This window comes from Lonchura striata, chromosome 2, assembly GCF_050655825.1.
Source record: "Lonchura striata isolate lonStrDom1 chromosome 2, ASM5065582v1, whole genome shotgun sequence".
Lineage (NCBI taxonomy): Eukaryota > Metazoa > Chordata > Aves > Passeriformes > Estrildidae > Lonchura > Lonchura striata.
The window spans coordinates 36,051,856-36,065,293 of NC_140704.1; the positions used below are offsets into that span (position 1 = coordinate 36,051,856).

The 13,438-nt window shown below is 35.5% G+C and overlaps 1 protein-coding gene across 14 annotated transcripts in view; it reads right to left on the minus strand.

Moving 5' to 3' along the window:
• The window catches only part of TBC1D5 (TBC1 domain family member 5), a 315,956-nt gene that overhangs the window by 110,084 nt on the left and 192,434 nt on the right, over positions 1-13,438 (minus strand). For all 14 annotated transcript variants that reach the window (XM_085568765.1, XM_077787232.2, XM_021538134.4 and 11 more), the window contains one exon: positions 10,257-10,429. In XM_085568765.1, the coding sequence (XP_085424891.1) occupies positions 10,257-10,429 (173 nt within the window). The remainder of the gene's footprint in view (positions 1-10,256; positions 10,430-13,438) is intronic.

Sequence of the window (13,438 nt, forward strand, 5' to 3'; positions counted from 1 at the left end):
CTTTTGCTATTGAAATATTTTGCTTTTATAAATTTACTTTTTTTATTTTTTTAATTTAGGTAATGGATAGACCAGTGTGTACAGATGACCAAAGCTTTTGGTATATCCAACCAGCACTTAGTGTAAAGCTATAGTGTTGTAACACTATAGCTAACACACTAGTGTTACAGCTATACACACTGGAATTGCTAGAAAATAAAAATTACTAAACTTTTGAAGTTTATTTATTGATCACTGAGAACCACCCCAGTTAAATTACCATAAACCTCAACATCACAACAACTACTAATCCAGCTAATAGGAATTAAGGGAGATGGAAGATACATAATAAGCATCTGGGGGATATGGAATTTATCCCATGAGTGTAGTAAAGAGCTCATAATTTAAGAGTGCCAAAACCCAAGTGCATCATGAAGGCCTTTCCTCACAAGTGACATTAATTGCATATCCCACAGATGCTTATTACATATTCTATTTATACCTCTGAGAAGAAAAATATTCGTTTAAAGTTTAAAGGTTTAGTACTGCTTAAACACAATGTAACACAGCTGTCTCATGATGTCACAGAGAATATCAAAGGCTGCAGCACAGAGTCATAATGTAAGAAATAGTTTAGACAGAAGATAAATCAGGGAATGTGTTTCAGCATGAGAGCCCCAGAGCTCAGATGTACATTAAAGCAGGATGTATAACTACATACTTCAGTTGGATTTGGATTACACCATTTGGATTACACCATTAAATTTTTTTTCTGATTACAATTACTGAAGTAAGAAACAGGAGAATTAAATCTATTTCAATTATTTTAAACAGCTTTTCAATAAGTAGCATGCTAAACCATTAATACTAATATATGAATGCTAAAGTCAAAGATGACATTATATTTCTACTGCTCAGTCTATACAAATATAACCATCATCATTAATGTTTTTATATACTAAGCATGCTGTTATGTTGTAAGCTTTCTGTGACATTATTCTTTTGTGATTTCTCTCATAGATAAGTAAGACAATGAGAATTCTGTGATTCTAAATGTCTCATGTACTTCTTGCCAACTGTATTTCCATTAGTAAAAGACCACCTGAACCTGATATTACTGATTGTGCATGTCATTCCTACACATGCTTGTTAGAAATAGAATAAACTGCAAGGCCCAAGCTCAGACTCTAACAGCTGATACAACATTCACTGTGTGTGCTGTTAACACAGCACAACTAAAGATTTCATTTAGGTATGTGGAATTTTAAGTTAAACACTGTACAGATATTTTATAACATACAACATGTTACACAGCTCTGCTGCTACACTGCACATGTGGGTATGCGTATAGATTTATCCAAAGTATGAAAATATTTTTTACTAACTTTGCCATTTCTGTGAAAAAAAGCCTGGTAACATTACTGGTAGGAGTACCAAGCAGTCAGAAGCTGCAGGAGTTTTATTATCTAATGTTTTCTGCATTATATTATATTGAGAACTTAAAAAAAAAAAAAAAAATTTCTTTTCTCTCTTCCCTTTCTCAATACCACAAGCAAAAGATATTGCTTCTGTGGCATTCAAAGATCATTATATAGGACACCTTTTCAGAAAAAAAAATTGTATGAAAGTTAATCCAAGGAAGTATGTTAACCATGGTCCTAACTTCAAATAAGGTAATAAGAAGTAAAGAATAGCAGGTCATTAAAAGTGATGACAATATAAAGGACCATGAAAGGCAGTGCACTCTCATGGACTTCTCAAGCTGATGTTATATTAGGTGATGTAATTTTGTTTCTCTGAAATTTGTGAAGAATTGCTGTTCTGCTAACAATACATTCCATAATGAACAACAAAGTCTAGGTGCATCCATGGCCTTTTTTCCTTAGAAAAAGTGCTATCTGGAAGTTCAAGGGAGTCATCACTGGCAGTCAATACCAAGCTGCAAATGCTGTGCTGAGAGTGTTTTCAGAGAAATAATATAGAAGGGTAGCACCCTTGGCTTTCTGTAAAGATTCAAATATGACTCGTTCATTGATTTCAAAATATGTATTGGAAAAAAGCTCCTTCTCTTGTCTGCTTTTGTTCTCTTTCACTAGACAATTCTATTTTGCAATGCTGTGCACAGATTTTCTCTTCTTGCCAAAATCTGTGGAGTCTTCCTGCTAAGTTATATACCTTAACCCTTTAGAGCCTTTTGCTATTACACTCAGTATGAGGTATGATGAAATATTATCCCCAATTTTACAGCTTTACATATGTGAAATAACTCTATTCTCAGAAATGTTCCCCAAACATAATTTTTCATGCTTTACCTAGACTAAAATATTGTGAATTCATACAATATGCAAAAGTTACACAAAATTGTGCACCCTAATTAACAGCACTACTCTTGAGCAACCTATTCCTGTGACCTGCGTTAATGGATTTTATTCTTTGGATATGGATGGCTTGCTTTAATATTTCATAGGGAACTTTTAAAAATTCCTGCTCAAAACCACATCAGAATCAGAAAAGATACTCAAGGCATGCACCTATTTGGAACAAGATTTTTTTTTATTGATGAGGCTTCTACGACTCTTAACAAGATGTTGGAAAGAGGTTCATAAGGTCATGGAGAAGTACTATCCAGCTCACCCATTTTAAAAATTAGGACAGACTGTTGCATTATTTTCAGGGCAGGATCTTTTACTGTTGTATGGACTTCCAACCCTGTTATGTATCTTTCAAACTCAAGAACTCCCAACAACTGCCAGAGAAAATTCAGAACACGTAAGGGGAATTATATCAGTTGTCTGTAGGCTCCGTATTTCCCCCCTCCCTCGCTCAAACCCCTCACCTCAATCTGTAACATCTGGTTAGGCTGAAGGGCAGGGAGAACACTGTCCATAGGGGTAGAAATGGCTATCCAAGAACTAATCTTGGTATCTGAAGTGGAAGCAGAATGACTTGACTACCTGGTGAATTATTACTTTGGTGTGGAGAAAACCCAAAAAGGAAGCATTCTTCCCAATGCTGACACTATACTGCCTTTCATTTTCCCAATTAACTGCATTCTACTGGCAATCAGATGCTTTTAGAGAAAATGCAGACTGGCCATATTCCTACAGAATTACTATTTCCCTAATTTTCAACAACATTTTCATTAGTGATGAATTGTGGTTTCAGGATATAATTTTCTGCTAAAATGAAGAACTCAGATGAAAATGACCCTGAAGAGACAGATGATTAACATGTCCTAGGCTAAGGGAAACTCAGACTGAAGACTGTGTTATCCCTAAAGTTGACATCCCACACCTCAAGGCAGTTCACTATCAATTGATTTTTTCTCAAATGCAATTCCTTGTCATCCTTCTCTCCACCTAGAAAAATTCAAAATGGCCTAGTTTGTTCTGACATGGAATAATGACTAAGTATTAAAACCTTAGGGTTTTTTTAAATGAGATTTACCTCTGCTTCCAGCAGGCCAACATTATGCATTTAAGTATTTCATGCTGATCTGTTTAAAGATTTCAAACAAAATTTTCTTACCTGCATTACCCACTAGATCTCAGTTTGGTATAACTCTAAATTTTACAATTTATGCATTAAATTGTTTACTATCCCTTACTATTGGACTTGTTGGATTGTAGCAGAGGGTCTGCTTTGTGTGGCTCTTTTTTAAGTGCATCAACATGACACAACAGATTTTGAAATGTTTCTATTAGCCTTTGGACAAGTTTTGGACATTGACTTTTATCTAAAGATGATCTTTTCCTGATGGACGGTGCATGTGGTTCTCTTCAACGCTTCATTATACTTTCCGAAGGTATGCCTTCACAGGAAAATTAAGGAGTTGCTAATCACATGTGATTGTATGCTCAATACTAACTTGATTCATACAGACTTGGTAAGAATAAACAGTGAGGATGAAGACTCATTTAATCTGAATTCACCAAAACATGAATTATCCACAGGACTGGATTCTACAGGAAATGTCTTGGTTACTAGCAAGTGCTGAAGTCCAAAGTGCTGTATTTTGCCTCCTGACATCATGTCAGCACGGGCATGTTAGCATAGTTTCATTTTTTAGGCATGTGCTGAGATAATTACTTTCTGCAATAGTTACTTGACCTACTTATTGCCTTTTATGTACCAATTTCCAAGATGTGTTTTCTAGACTAAATTCCATGTCATTGAAAGAAACAAAATGGTGCATTAAATTAAACAGTACCTGGTTAACCTGAACACCTGATGTGATATAAGTATAAAGAAAATGAAGAGGAGGTAAATACTTCATATCTGGCACCCTAAATTCCTTACTGGAATAAAGCTTTTCTAGACATTGTTCTGGTTTTATAGTCAACAGCTACTGTCTATGCAAGTAAAAAAGAAAAAAAAAAAGACAAACATAGCCTTTCATGCACCTGTCTATATTCCTACTAAATTCATCACAGATTTAAGAAGATACTAATTCTATTCAAATCCAGTGGTCTTTAAGCCTATTTATGTTTAATGCTACTAGGTTTTTTCTTTTCAGAGTACGCAATAAAAGTCAAAATGGAAGCTTTCTTGCTTGTTTCCTTCCCAGATAAAGATAATTCCCTGTACTTCATATGGGAAGCACATCACCTGCATCAAGGAGCACTGAAATGACAAATCTGCATTCCATCCTCACATACATCCAGTACTACTCATTATCATCTCAGCACATAATTATGCAGCAGGAGAGTAAAACTCTGACAACACTTTTGACACCTCAACCAATCCTTCATTCTGTTTATAGAGTGGTCTTTTACAGTATTTACATGTTAAAATCTTAAAGTCAGAGGTAAAACTAAAATACTATTTGTGACAGTTGGGAAAAAGGATAAAATCACAAGTTCATAATTTTGTAATTTTTAACCTAATACACAATGAGAAGCAGCATAAAATGAAATATACATGTTTTTCAATCAATGAACTAAAAAACTTTTTGAAGAACTCAACAATGAGGAACAGGTATTTGTCATTTAAGAACATGAAAGGGTGAGTAGCCTTACTTCAAAACAGAAGAACAGCAGCTTTTAGAGTTAAGCAGGATTTACTTGCTACCCGAGGTAAGATACCTACTCTGATCTTCAAGAATTGTCCTCGTTTATTTGCAAAGAGGAAGAAATTTGAATTGGTAAACCATTGCAGTACAATTGGTATGGCAGCAGTAACTGAGGCAACCCCTGTCTCCATAAAAATACATGGTAGCTTCCGAAAGTAGCTTCAGATGTTTCCTTCTGTCAGCTAACTTAGAAAGATTTCATCTTACTTCTTTAATTTCCTTGTACTTTTTTCAGTATGCAAGATAGAATTCATAGTAATGTCTTCAGATACCTGAGTCAGCCCCCAAAAGCTCTATATAAAAATCCAGTAAAATGTATCTTGTAATCTGTGGGACCAACAGTGACACCAACATTTCTTAGAAATGCCTCATCATTTATAATCCATTAAAATCTGTTTTATATATAATGCTTTGTTTAATTCAAACAGAAAATAAGTATGGAAATCAACAGATATGAAGCTCATGATTAATTTGGTCCTAGACATTCAAATGAGAATTACTGCTTTGTTCAGAAAGACTTTGTATTTGCTTAGTCTTACCCTTTTCTACGTACTCACTGCCAGATACTTGTCTTTTAATGGCAAGGCCAGATTTTAGTGGTTCCTCTACTACATGCAAAATACCTCAAAGTTGCTTTCATTGCAATTGCTGTCCAATTGATTGATGACACTGGATTAAAAGCTACAGAGGAAATGCAATGGGTTTGGACCATGTCATGTATTTATCTCATTTTATTTTGGTGTGAGAATCCAAAATAAACTCAGGAATCCTGCATGATCTGAAAAGTTGACCTTAGCAAAACTGATCTTTGACCTAGTTTTCTGTGGCTCATAAAGATTTCATATTCTGATAACTAGTAGGATTATTTTTTTTTTTCAGATACAATGAATATTATTTATGTTCCTTTACTGTACAAGTAAAATCCTTTAAATTCTCCCTCCAGAGACCAATCTGATTACGCAAAAGAATACTGCCTGGTACCATAATGGCACGGGTGAGAAACTAAGACAGGTGGATGCCCCACAGCAGTGCTCACAGCAAAGCAAGTAAGAATAGTACTAGTGGAACAGCACATCTGCTGTTGACGTTACCGTAACATAACCTTTCCAACGCCACCTTCAGATCTACACTTCCTGCAACTCAGTTTGCACCCTTCTCCTTTGTTCTGTATTCCTTTGCCTCCCGAGGAGGGCTTTCCTGCTGAAGCGCCATGGCGGAGGCCGCCTGCAGCCTGAGCGCCTCTCGAGCGGCAGCGGCTCCGCGACTGATGGCCGAGAGCGCAGCCACAGCGCGAGGCAGTCATGTCCCCAGTGTCCTCAGAGGGCTCTGGCGCTCAGCTAAGGCCACCATGAAATATTTATATTCACTTCTGCACGTGCTTCCACTGTCTCTTGGATACGTGCTGAGGAAGGGTTTGCCTTACCAGTATAATACTGCCATCAGTGTTACGATGCAGAAGCTGGTGAGTTTATGCCAACATTTAATTTTTGTTCTTAAACAAAGCTTTTTATCCTTATGCCTTGTCATTGTCTTTCTGTGTATTATTTCTATAGAACTGTATCATATATATATATATTTACATGATCTGGCTGTACTTATTGCATGCAGTTCCATAAGAAATTCATTTGGTGCAATATAATTCTCCCTCAGTACATAAAATAAAATAAAGTGATAATAATATTATGTGGGACATTTCCAAATGATTCATCTTTTCAGTGAAATGTAAAAGAAGCCGCCTACTACAAATTCCTTTAAATGGAAGATAATGTCCTAAAAGGTATATGAAGACTTTCCTCAAGCCCTGTCCTTTCTCAAGTTGAGAGCCTAACTTGCCTTATTTGTGCCTGCAAACACTGGCCACTGTGGAAAATGCAGTATCATTTTCCAATATTTTGTACTTTAACTTGAATTAGATGTAAGGGTCAAAGAAATTAACATCAGAGTACCAATTAATCTAGGACATTAATCACTGTTAACTCCTCTAATTTTAAAATTAAACTGAATATTCAATCTGTCAACCCTTCAGAATATCCAATCTTTATGTTCAATCGTAGCAATTTTTTCTTTTTATTTAGAGAAAGGTTTATTATCAGGAAATATGTCACGGAACTATTAATGTAATCAATTCCATTTATTTTCAAACCATTCTTGTACTTGACTTTACAAAGTACAAAATTAGATATGATTAGATAATTATTATAGTTTGGTTAGACTATTCACAGTACTACCAGGAGAGTGAAACAATGTTACTCTGCAAAACATTATATTGGGGTCCAGGCTAGAGACAAGGCAAAGAAAGAAGACTGAGTAATGATAAGGCACAAACCCTTTATCTCTGTATTACTCGTTCCATTCCAGCTGATATTAACAGCAGCTGAATAATTATCAGAGGGACAAGCAGTGCTGACTGCAAGTGAATGAAAGTGCAATCTCAAAATTTCCAAATACAGAAATCTCTGTGCTAAAGGCTGTCTGTGACACCAACTTGAACTTCCAGAGCATGGAAGTACGGCACAGCCAGCACCCAGTATACCTTGCTGTACCAAACTGGGTTCTCTTCCCTGCCAGCAGTAGAATGAGACAGCCAGGGAATGTGAAGTCTGTTCACTGCTGCACTCTGGAAGAGAAGGCAATCTACTGCTTTGAGCTAAAACTTCAAAACAGGGCAGCAACCAAAATTAATGAGTTGTACCACACATACTGAAATGCCTATTAAACTTGGTCTTGTAAGCAGGTAAGCATAATTTCAGGAAGTGTGTAATCATTTTATTGTAAAGGACAGTTTCTGAACATGGAAATGTACAACCAGCTGGGGTACCTGACCTCCCAGCAGAACAAGTCTTGCTAGTGTTTGAAAAATAAAAATATGTATTTGAAAGCACCAAATCTACTGCATGAAAGTGCAAATAATTGTTTTTGCATTACCCCAGAAGGTTATAGAAGTATGCAAAGTATAAAATACTAAATTTTAAAATAAGTGAACTTTGTAACTTGTGCAAATTAGGGTAGACTGCTACCAAATACAGGCCTTTCATGTTGATCTAGGAATGCCGTAATATTTTTTGAGCAAAGTTCCCAGTCTTCATTCTACCATTTGTATATTTTTTCAGTGGTATCAAAGCTGATAGATGAATATTTATTGTTGATAAATCTTCAGCAAAACAATAAACTTTAATAAAAAAACTCAGATGAATTCTGCAGTTTGGTTAGGTTAAGCAATTATCGATAAACAATGTTGTTTAAGAAATGTTGTTTCTCATTCAAGAAATGTTAAATACAGAAAAAGATACAGCATCTCAGACTGTCAGTGGGCTCACTACTGGAAATTACTACTCTGAAGAGTTCAGAAATCATTAAAGGTGAGGATAATACAACGCAGTCATGCTCCTTTCCCTTTCTTTTTCTGTCTATGTCAAATCAGAAATCAGAGTAGGATATGACCTCATAAGTAACCTACTTTCCTCTCCTACCAATGCAGACTTTATGCTATCACCCATTTCTGAGAGCTTTTCAAAGCCTGTTTTTAAAACATTCTGATGGCTTTTCCTTTCTTAATTTTAATATATTATTTTACAGTCTAACAGCTCCCTGTTAGTAAGGTTTTCCTGATAGTTAGTCTGAAGCTCTCTCTCATAATTCATTCTCTTAACTGTAAATTTCTTTATTCACTTTCAGTTCTATTTATGCCACACCAGTCTGAATCATTCTTCTGTTACAATATTATGTTTAGAGTTAAAATATATTTTTTCTTCCAATTATTTTTCTTACTGAAAGGCAAAATGTTAAACTGATATGAATACCTACATTTCAAATTATTTTTGCCCCAAAATATCTGTTTGCAAATTTCTGAAGTTTAAACAATGTATTTTTGTTTTTCTTGATATTTACACAGCTACTTATTCATTACTACCCCTGAAGATTATTATGGATGTTTGCTTTCTCCTCCAGACTATCTAGTGAAGATATTAAGAAAAAATGCTATGCAAAAAATATTGTAATAGGACAATCTGTCCTCTTTGTAATTTTAATACCTTGAGTTTTCTTGGCTTGTTTTTCCACCCATATAGGTAACTCATACCTAGAAAGTATATTTAAGTAAGATTTGTAGAATTAGATTAATCTTCCTAATGTAAGTTATTAATAAATAGCTCAAATTTTCTCTTGAGAGTATATTATGTTGCAGCACTTTTTCACTTCAGAGTAACATCAAATTAGACTTTAGTGTTAAGTATTGCAGTTATGGCCTGACATTTACAGTCACCTTTTCCTTCCCTTTCCCTATTTTCTACTGAGTTGTTACAATCCACAATTTCATTTGGAAATTCACACCTATAATTTTTTTTTCATTTAAGCCAAAATCAATCTTTAAATCACTGCAAAAAAAAAAAAAAAAAAAAAAAAAAAAGTGTCATTTTTGCTGTCCCTGCAACGGCACATATGGCTTGCCAACTCCTTAAGGAATAATCAAAATTAATCAAATGTCTAGAATTCCAGACAATGAAGGCAAGATTATTCTTCAAAACCAAGGTCATTTCACCATTACTCATGGTTCACAAAATTGCACACTCTGTGTTGAGCCAGACTGACTACAGCAGCTATAAATAGTTTGGATTCAGTGCTGCACAATCACGTGGATAAGGCCACATCCAAAGTCACACCTGGCCCAATAAGCCCCCCTGGAATGGGGGTATACAATACACAGACAGCTGACTGGATATGAAGCAGCTTCATGGAAAAGCTGCTGGGCTGACTCTGTACACAGACAATGTATTATACCTCTGCCTTTACTTTTAACATGACACTCCCCCTGCATTACCAGCATCCAAAACCCCATAACACAATAGGGAAAAGTTCACTGATGCTAAACTGGTGATAAAATTAAGTAAATAAACCACTCGATGTTAATAGTTTTTTATGTCCTATTATCCCATGTGTAGACCCTGTACTTGATGCAGAGAGTATGGAGTCTTCATCAGGGTCTCTAACATGTAGCTGAATGGACTTTATTGGCACTGGAAATGCCACTGTCTCAACTGCAGCACTAGGGTGGCATATACTGTAATGCTGCAAAACAAAGAAGTTCTAAGAGATAAGTACTTCTTTTTAGTCCCATTCCTCTAATCCAAAATTTAAGGGGAAAAATTTCCTAATATAGTGAAACAAAACCCCAAGGAATTATATTAAATAATGATTTGCAAACACTTACAGTCCATAAATCTGTGGAGCAATTTCCAGTCGGTTCAGATGCATGTACAGCTCAATATCATGTTTCTTCAGCAGATGATCCTGAATTTGATTTACTTTTGCTACAATAGCAATAGATGGCCCCAAGTCCTGTGGTCTTGCAAAGGGCATAGGTGTTATCGTCACATCTTTCTCCTGCAGACAGAGATAACAGAGTGAAAAAAGGAAAAACCCATGAAGTCTTACTATCTAAAGGGATGTTGTGCAGGAGATTTCATTTGTTGTAAACATTGGTTTCCAAATAAACATAGTAATAACTCATTTCTTGTACAGCAAAAAAGGAATCTCAAGCATCCACTTCTGCAGAAGGTATTGTGGGATTTCCCTTCCCAGGAGTGCCAAGGAGTACCCGTCATTCTGCACATCAATTTTTATGTGCATGCTTTACTTTTCATGCTCTGACAAAGTGTTGACAGCTTTATTTTAGCTTTAATATCAGCAGTCTGAGTCAGTCCAGAATAAAGCAGATGAATGGTAACTCAGTAGAGAATATATGCCCTCAGAGGACAATAAATTGCATACCAAATAGGAAGTAACTTATTTTCAAACAATCCTTTCTAAACAGGCTTCACTTGCACAGAAAATCTGGTGGCTTTACCTTAAAACCTACACAGCTCTGATAAAGCATCAGAAACTTTTAAAGGAAAAAAGAAATAGAACAATGAGACAGCAGTTGGTTGGACCTGAGCACTGTGCAAACTATGCCATGATCTACAACACAACACACATCGAGTGAAAACCAGTGGAGTATTAGCATCCTTGAACATGAATGGCTTTAAATTAATTCTTCTTTCAAAAGGGTGAAGTGTTATTGAAAAAAAGACAGAATGCCAGAAAGAAATGCGGCAAGTAATGAACTGCACTGAATAGGAAACATGTAAAAAGGAGAACCAAAAATAAAAAGAACAAGTCAAACCTATCAAGAGAAAGATAGGGGGGCAGGAAAAGAGAGAATTCAACTGCTAGAAACAATGTGAAGGTTATAAACAGGGAAAATTGGAACAGTAAGAAGAGAAGAATTTTGCAATGACTTTGCTACAATCTGTCACCATGACCTATAACCCAAAAGTTTCACTTTGAAAAACAATGGCCTTTTACTACACTTTTGCACAGTATATTAATAGAGAATCATTATCCAGCTCAAAAGGTTGATAATTTCAGGAGGCTTCATTGCACTTTACATTGTTTAGATACAAATTCACTTGTGTCAATATTATGGAAAGAGCATTATTTTTAACACTCTATAACAAAGAAAGTTTGTTTTTGTTGTGTTAGCTATTCCCAGTGTCATCTCTTGTAGTTATTTCAAAATCACTTACAACATGGTTTAGCATAAAAATGGGCATTGAAAATTTAATAATGTCTACCAAAAAGTCTATTTTTGTGTTGATCTTCTTTGCTTGAAGTACCTTTTCTTAATTATTTGATTTCTGTACTGCAGAAAATATGGTAGGATGTTCAGCAGTGATTTCAGGTAATATGTTTCTATTTAAGGACCTGATTGATTATAAATTGTATCTTAAAATCTGCTTAATTGTTGCTTTGCTATGGCAATTGCAGCGAAGGGACTTATCTGTTCTATTAGAGTGTGGTAGTTTAACCATGCTATTGTAGTATCAAGACATATTTAAGATACTCCAGCAAATCACTTGACAAAAGCTCCCTCAGACTGTCAAATAAAGCTCACTGACATGGCATGTATTTATTCAAAATCTCTGCTATTCTAAAAAATAGGAATTTAAAATAAAACATTTAGTGTCTTAGGGGCCAATAAGCAATGCTGTCACTTAGTTAAATACCAAAGTTCTTCACAGCTGCAGGTACATGGGAAAAGGATATTTCTCCTACCTTATTTTTAAAACTATTCTAGTAAATTCTTTATTCTTTCTAAATTCTACCAAGCTGGGTGGCACTCTTTGTACCATGAATTTTAGTTCTGCATTGTATTGATATTTCCTATAATTTCAGATCCATTTCACTATTTTCTAGGTCATATGCAAGAATGCAAAATATTGAAAACTGGTACCCACTAATCTTCTATACAGAAAAACACTCTTAAAGCCTGATATAGTAATACTGCCTTAATGTTTAATGTCAGTCGATATTAATTTTTTTCATAAACATATGGCTTTATCTGTGAAAACAATCATAAAATTCTGTAACTCTATGTATTGGTAGACTGTGCACACATTTGGCACACATCTGGGGTATGAAAATTATTGTGGTTTATTCAAACTGACTTTAACTTCAGCTTCACCACTTCATGCAATCAGAACTATGATGACTCTGAAGACCTGTGCTTTTAAGCTTTTCTTTATTATAGGAATAAAACTTTATGTGGAAAGCTCAACATCAGAATCCCTCTGCTTATTTGAACTTGTAATATGAAAAGACTAGCTATTACTCAGTTTAGTCTTTACACCATTAGTTGTCTGTGGGTTTCAAGCCATCTTTAGAAAATTACAACACAGATTATTAAACCCTGGCTCAAGTGACGAAAGATTGTGAATATCAAAAACTAATCCAAGCTTCCACTGTGCCAAAATTGGAGTTTTTTGTCACTTGCAGCATTTGTGCACCTTGGCATAATGCAGCACTGACACATTGCTGACTGTCAGACTGACTGACTATCAAACATGGCTAAGTGCATCCAATACTATAAGCTGGCTTGCCATTGCTAAAAGCACGAGATAAGTAAATGGTATCCATCAAAATGCAGTTTATCAGCATCTCAGAAATTAACCATATTAACAGAAATCTTCAAGGCATGACAGAATCTGTGAGGAAGCAGCTGCAGCCAATAACTCAGCCTTCCCTGTCCATGCCTCCTGATTCCGTGTACTCCACCAAGAAGCTTGGTGGAAGACTAGAGTGCAACAAAGTCATGTCTGTTTTCTCCTCTCATGCAATTTGGTTGAGAAAATGACAATACCTCTAGACAGTTGAAATTGCTCCAAAAATCACATAGCTGGTGTGAAACAAACAGCCCAAACAGAAAGATGCTCAGATAAACTAATAAAACCAAGCGCCAAAATGTTTAACTAGAAATGACTCACAGTGCCTGTGCCTAAAGCCAAGTGGACAACACAATACTGTGCTCCTGCTCATACTCACTACATAATTATCTGCCATGTGAGAGAAAAC